The 7,500-nt window shown below is 38.2% G+C and overlaps 2 protein-coding genes across 3 annotated transcripts in view; one reads left to right on the top strand and one right to left on the bottom strand.

The window, feature by feature from the left end:
* Nucleotides 1-141: 141 nt before the first annotated feature.
* Nucleotides 142-3,039, bottom strand: LOC122263888 (uncharacterized). 2 transcript variants are annotated; one of them, XM_086541749.1, is made up of 4 exons: nt 2,908-3,039; nt 1,775-2,144; nt 1,290-1,461; nt 142-1,162 (listed from the first exon to the last, which is right to left on the bottom strand). In XM_086541749.1, exons 2-4 carry the CDS (start codon nt 2,105-2,107, stop codon nt 903-905), a joined length of 765 nt encoding a protein of 254 aa, XP_086397875.1. In that variant the 5' UTR covers nt 2,108-2,144; nt 2,908-3,039; the 3' UTR covers nt 142-902. The 2 variants fall into 2 exon arrangements, with proteins under 2 accessions (XP_086397875.1, XP_042888465.1); XM_043032531.2 differs by lacking the exon at nt 2,908-3,039 and having other exon boundaries at nt 1,775-2,407.
* A 91-nt stretch (nt 3,040-3,130) lies between these two features.
* The window catches only part of Pp2C1 (protein phosphatase 2C), a 16,777-nt gene continuing 12,407 nt past the window's right edge, over nt 3,131-7,500 (top strand). The window contains exon 1 of the mRNA XM_043032530.2: nt 3,131-3,827. Coding sequence (XP_042888464.1) covers nt 3,524-3,827 — 304 coding nt within the window. The 5' untranslated portion in view covers nt 3,131-3,523. The remainder of the gene's footprint in view (nt 3,828-7,500) is intronic.

Raw genomic sequence — 7,500 nt, 5'->3', positions numbered from 1 at the left:
CAATGATGCTACTAACTGGGCGTACCTTGTAGAAAGATCGGGGTGTCCTCTTACAAAGTGACGTCACGTGGAGAGAGGTCAGGTCTCGTTATTTGAGGTCATGACAGGTCAAAACTAGGACACCAATTAACCATCATGACATTTTCTAAACTCATTTTTTAATATTCATTGGCTCATAATCTATAGATTGAGATGATCTTACAATAACTAGAACTATTTGTTCAAATATATATAATGAAACGAAAACATGAATATAATTGTGTTTAAAACTGAAAAAAATGTCTTACAATAATCAGCAAAATAACAGGTATATTTATGGGAGATTTATTAATCATAGATATACCTTCATATAATCCATGTCATTAACAATACCGATTTCCGTCTAACACTATTATGAAATATATGATAAAACAACGATGACAGTGAAACAAATGATGATTAATACATATTAGCAAATGACGCAAATAGTACTTATATGCATAAAGTCACCCTCCGCCGACCTTACTTGATCTAACTTCTTAGCAAGCAGGTGGCGTAAGGACGAACTGAGAAAAGGCCAATAAATTTTATTCACTAGATTTTTTTTCAGGTAAACATGCATCATCAATATGTATATATATATATATATATATATATATATATATATATATATATATATATATATATATATATATGGCTGCTTTTGGAACATTGCATGATAGGTGTAATGTTAATTTCAATCGTATTTGTTTTAATCAATCAGAACACCCTATAATTTAGATTTGAAGGCCATATATTTAGAATAGATCTAAGTTATCTTCATCTTCAGACATATAAGCACTTCAAGATATATCCGTATACGCTATCAGGTCAATACATAGACCCTACAGAAGTCCTTTAACGTCTAACACATTTAGTCAGTTCTACGTGTTTAATGTCTGCTTTGAATCAGGAGAAGAGACAGAGCTGATATTAGATTGTGGGGAGTGCCCTAAGTCAGGCGAGATCTGATGACTCCAAGTACTTGTTTCACATAGTTCCTGGTGTGGCTGGACTGGTGACATGTGATCGTACACCCCAGTTGATGCTTCGAAGAGGACAGTGTTGATTTTGTGTTTAGCAATAGCCAGCACGTGTCGGTCTTCCATTTGGCGCAGTTCGCTTGCTACATAGTCGGCAAAGACTGTTAAAAAAAACAAGATAATCACAAGAAAGTTAATGTAGACATAAAAATCATAGAAAATCTATCTGATGTAGCAAGGCTCTTCTATCTTGAAGGGACAACAACAACAACAAAAATTAATACTTACTCGAAAACTCATCTCGAGTTTCATTTTTGATCGTCGGTTTCTGGAAAAACTCTACGGCTGTGGTCATATAGTCTTCGTCGAGGACTTTTCTTTTACGAGCAGACCTATGAGGACCACCAAATGACATGGTGCCATGGCACTCTAATGTGTCACGACGATTTAGTTCCTCTTTCTGAAACGACCATAAAAACAGATGTGTCGCTTATCTTAAAAAATATTATTTTGATTGTGAACGGTTTGGTACTTTTGAAGGAGCGTCTTTCAAATGGAAACATATTTAACTGGCACCGTCATTGTATAGTCTGCATCAATTATTAATTATGAAAATATTACATTGGCATACGATGACACAGGAAAATATAGTAAATACAGCATGAAATAAATTTCGACAATAGTATCTAACATGCAATTGAAACTTATAATGAAATAAATACTGCCACTTTTATTCTTTGGTAACAGAAGAGTTCTCATAAAAAGAACCTTACCTCATTATAGTTTGATTTTCCTCTCTTTGCTTCAAGTGACATTTTTATGAATGATAAAGAATCGTAGTAGGGCCACTTGGACTTAGGTCCCTCTGATCCTGAACTGAACTTCCTTTCCATCATCTTCCGGTGTTCCGCGTTCCACTGGTTGCGGAGATTGTGTATTTTTCTCTGGACTTCTGGCACATCGACACCAGCACTCTCAGCCATTACCTTCCAGGAGTTATTTTTGTGTTCCCGATCCTTAAATTCCGGGCAAAACACGTCCCACAGAGATGGCTGCTTCTCATATTCATCTATCAACTTTCGGGTCATTTCGTTACTCCAATCCATCGCAAAAGAACGAGAGAACTGAACCGGGCCGAAGCGTCTGTCGAGAGATGGAAAAAACACTCTGTTTATGTTTCCGAGAGATGTGTCAGCGAGTGTCCGAGAGTTGCTCTCCAACATTTCAGAAAGGATGTTGTTTTCGACCTACTGGTGGCATAGGCTCACGGATGCATTTTTTTGTGATAACATCAACCATTCAACTTCTGTTTCCTAAGTTTGTTTGTTGCATTTGACTGTGTATTGAAAGAGAAATAGCTCGTGAAGGGAAAAGATGCCAGATGTTCCTAGAATCACGCCACCTATAAAGAGAAGTTGGAAAACTAGGGGAAACTATACTTTTCATTTATTTTGTGTTAGAAGGTAATAAGGAAGCAGTGCACGTGATGAATATTTTCTTTTATACTAGTAAATTAGCAATGCTACTGAGAGCGTATCTGTTTAAGCTGTTTTCGTAAACAAGATGCTCTTCATATACAAGATTTATCAACATGTATGAGAATGCAGTTTGCTACTTAAATACGTTACCGAGATAGTATGAAACAGGTGATAAGACCTGCGATAATCTATTAATTTGTATTTGTAAAATGCACTGCAACTTATTTTGAAATAAATCTTGTGACCATTGCTAGAAAAATACGCAGTGGTTGATATTTTACGTAATAAGATGTATTTGTAATTGCGTGTCACTGGATTGATAATTTTCTCATCTTATTTGCCGAATGCTTATCTTGTACTCTAATTTAATATATATCCGAAAACCGTGCTTAATATAATTAACAGTCCTCTTTCAAATATGTATATACTTGCGCTCTTCCCCGAATGTTAAATTGATTGAAGCAAACTACATTTCCGCCTTAAATTGGCTTAACTGAACACAAACTCCTAAATTTTCCACGTTATTACACCATCATGTTTTACAAGAATTCGTTTCTTTACTGAACAAAACGTCTTTTCAAACTTGTCAAAGTCTGCCGTAGAGTCAATTATGTGTGACAGAAATCCCTTTGGATTAAGAGAAAATGAGTTTCACAAACATTTAAAACTTAATATTGAATCATTTCCGTTGCATGATAAGATATAACATGTAGTATCAGAATAGATCCTATCTTCATGCAATATTCTCATGTTATTTCGTGATTGATCTCCTCTCCCCCCCCCCTCCTCAGCCGTTCCGCGTTCGGGCTCCCTCATCGTCACACTCGTTATTGGAACTCCGATGACATCATATCCCTCACCAACCAATCATATTCGAAACCACAGAAGGAGCCACGATGACGTCAGGGCGCCACTGACCAATTGCATTCGAAACCACCCGAAGAACCCCCATGACGTCACGTCCTCACTGACCAATCACATTCGAAAACCCCAAAACCGTTTCTGTTATGGTGTCGAGCGAGGACGCAGAAAACAGTCTTGGAAATGTCGAGCCGTGTTGGCGTAAACCTCCGTGCGTCAGCGTATTTACATCAAGGTGACAGAAAGTATATGGAAGATGAGTTCCAAGTGGCATATCAGAGAACCCACGACAAAAAGGACATCGAGTATGCCTTCTTTGGAATCTTCGATGGCCACGGCGGGAAGGAGGCAGCGCACTTCGCCAAAGACAATTTAATGGACAACATCGTTAGCCTAAGAGCTTTTTGGTCAGACGACGATGAAGACGTTTTAGCCGCTATCAAGGAGGGCTTCCTGCAGACGCACATGGCAATGTGGAAAGTCCTTGGTGAGTAGGAAGGGGGTTGAGGGAGACGTAAACAAACAAACATTTTTTCTCTTCTCACGTTTTTCCTCGCGTATTTTTTGTGTTTTGCCTCATCTCGCGCAGTGCTGTTATTTCCACATTTTTGTTTTAATAATTCATCGGTTGGATTCACTTTTCATGAATGTGAAATTATTATGCTTGCCTTGTGTTTGTAACCCACATGCCATTCTCTCAATTTTCTCCCCTACCCCCCTTGATATTTAGTCTTCAGGAGTTTAGTTTGTGTTGCTTGATAAATCAGTATTATTATTCTATCTATCTTCATTTTATGCATGATTTATTGCTTAAATTGCTATATTTCATTGTCAGGCAAGTCTAATTCTTTCTATCCTGTAATATTGATATGTACTTTTAAGTTAACCCTACTGATATACTCCCGCATTTGCATGGGGCAACATGTAAACTCTGTACCTAACAGTGCTCAGTCAAAGATTAACAAATTTCCACCATGCATATTCTATTTTATAAGCCACAATTCATTGTTTAGTAAGCTTTATCTTATTCTATCATTTGTTTACTAGGTAATTTGAACCAAATGTTTTTACATATTTGGTAATCATATATGCTAGGATGACTGTCTCTAATGTTGTGGGGAAGTAGTAGAGGGAGAGTAAGGAAAGTCGAGGGTATTACTCTACAGAGCTTGTATAATGAGAATAGGGCCATAAAGAAACTATGTTAGGTTAGGTCAGGTCCATTGGTTAAATTTTGTTGCATATGAATATTGTGAAAACTGTGTTTGTGGCAGATATGTATCTGCCATGAAGTGGCTTGAAAAAGGGGGGGGGTCCAGGGGGTGGCAAATCCCCCCCTTAGCTAGGGTTAACGTAAAAACCAGGCAAGGTTAGGTAGGCTTTGATACCGAAAAATTTGTTTAAATCCCACCAGAAATTGTTCAGTACCATGTCAATGCGGGCATGTAGGGGGAGGAAGAAATTATTATCATACTGTGCAAAACAACGAAATCTACCCAAAAAATATTGTGTTGTACCCATAAGGTTGGTTGCCTCTTTATCTGAATTTACTGGGAATTTCAGAATTTGGTTATTTTCGATAAAGCATTCAGTGTGACCTTCCTTTTGGCAACTTGACATCAACCCACCAAGTTCAGTAGATAGTTAGGAAAACCCCACCAGTTCTTGGATGTTTATATAATCTGTTGTGCTTGATCACTAATCAAGAGGAGCCATTTTGTTATTTTGTTTTTTAATTTTTTCATAATGAATGATTTTTTGTTTGGGCATCAGTTTTAATGTATTTTGAATTATCTGTTTGTAGAGTCAGTATTGTTTTAAGGCAACAAAGGACTTAATGATTTTACCTTACAGTATTTTGTCAGAAGAATGCATATTTGAGTTGAGAACCCTATTTGCTAATATATAAAGTTCATCCTTATTTATAGGAGCATCATTTTCTACATACGTTTCTTTATTATCCCATTGTGGGCAGGGGCAACACATTGATGCCATGAGCATTTTAGGCAATAAGCGAGGCATGCAAGGTGCCACTACCAATTTGACTGTTTTACCAATTGGCACTAGGGAAGTAAAGATTCCTCCTTTATGGAGACTAAAAGACTGAATGGTTAATTTTCTGAATAACGCCACGTTACGAAATACCACAAAAGTGGTATCGATGGATTCCTCTCAACCTCTACTATTCATATATAGTGAAATTAATGAGCGCTTCCACCCCTGGAGCCCACAATCTGGGTCCCTATAGTAGGGGAGGGCATGAAGTAGATCAGGGAAATTCCGGGGTAAAATATGAATTCCAACCATATTTCGTATGCAAAATCTTAACCAATTACCTACCTAACTTTGCTTAGGTTTGCCCTAGCCAGGGGGGATTACCCCCCCCCCCCCCTTTAAGGTACTTCATGCTACCTCGTGCTACTTCGGTATCACGAAAACATTAACCCAACTACCTACCTCACTTTGCCTAGTATTACAGTCAGCTTTTGCGAAGAGGGAGCTACCCCTCCCCCCTTGTGGATCTCCCCTATTCAGGGCACTTCGTGATACTTGTGATGCGTAATTAGTTCTGTAGATGAAAATGCCGCGACCACGAACAACCTTCACACTGCACTATGATGACAGCAACTGAGTCTTCGTCTCATATATTCCTCAGGATAGGAAACTAGGATCAATAATGATGCGACCACTTAATAGAGGGCACTATAATTATACTGTAAACAATGGGGAATATTGTGGCATCTGTTGAGAGAACATAACAGCACATGCAGGTAATTCATTGGGGGTTTCCAGTCCACAGCTTGTTGCTAGCCGTAAATACGTAAACACAGCCATGTTTAAATTTTAGGGTGAGGATGGTGGTTTTCAGGGTATTTTGCACAAGGTATGTTGCACAAAGTGCCCTAAAAAGGGGGGGTCCAGGGAGGGGGCGAAGCTCCACCTTTGGCTAGGGCTTAATTCAAAACTAGGCAAAGTTAGGTAGGTAATTGGGTTAAGATTTTGCAAGCGAAATATGCCCCAAAGTGGGACGAGGTAGCACGAAGGGTCTTAAAAAAAGAGAGACCCAGATTGTGGGGTCCAGAGGTGGAATTGCGCATGATTTCCACTATATATGAAGAGTAGAGGTTGATAGGAATCCATCGATACCATTTTTATGGTATTTTGTAATATTTTACCCCGTAATTTCCCTGATCTACTCCATGCCCTCCCCTACTATCGGGATCCAGATTGTGAACTCCAGGGGTGGAAGCACTCATTAATTTCACTATATATGAATAGTAGAGGTTGAGAGGAATCCATTGATACCACTTTTGTGCTATTTCTTAACGCGGCGTTATTCAGAAAATTTACCGACTGAATTAATGATATTATTTGTCTGAACAATGTCATAGCTATACCAGTACCTGCTATAAGTCTCATAACTTGACATAATACAAAAATAAATGTAGATTTTCAGGATGGGGATTTCAGACACTGCCAGCACTGGCTAAAAATTAGAGGGAGGGAAAAGTTTTCTCTGCCCTCTAGACAGCGCAGACTTGCCTGACAAATATTTTCTCTTATGCCCACAAAATAAGGGTTTAGGCTGACTTTGGAAAGCTTTAGCTCTGAAAGTAGTGCTGTTACAGTCATAATACTTCATCACTGTGAGCAGTTTCTGATTTTGCGCCATGAACGCATTGACACCTATCTTTTAGGACAAATTGGAGCCGGAGTTTATGTCATGACACCCCATCCGCAATGGGTTACTGAAATCCAAAAAACTTTCAATGACATATCAGTCACAAATAGTAAATAAAGAATTTATATGGTATAGAAATATTTATATATTCGCAGCAGTGTCTTGGACCTAAAGCATGTGCTGATGTTTTAGTTGATTTTCATTACTTTTGAAAAGAGCCATTTATCTGAAAAGACTAAGTTTGGACACTCAGTCTCTAGACTTATAATATATCATGAGGAAGTGTAACACCGAAGCTGAGGGAGAGGAGGGCAAAAAAAAAAAGGGAATGGGGTATGGGCTGAGATTTTGGGTGTTGCAGGAAGAAATGCTAATAAACCATGCAAGGAAAACACAAATGAAGTAATAAAGAGCATGTTTTGTTATAGAACACAATTAAATATTTACTTATATGAATACTAAAAAAAAGATGATATCC

This window comes from Penaeus japonicus, unplaced genomic scaffold, assembly GCF_977035675.1.
Source record: "Penaeus japonicus unplaced genomic scaffold, GWHDUDI00000001_assembly GWHDUDI00000011, whole genome shotgun sequence".
Lineage (NCBI taxonomy): Eukaryota > Metazoa > Arthropoda > Malacostraca > Decapoda > Penaeidae > Penaeus > Penaeus japonicus.
The sequence above is the reverse complement of the archived record's forward strand: the minus strand, read 5'-3'. Positions and strand labels throughout refer to the sequence as shown.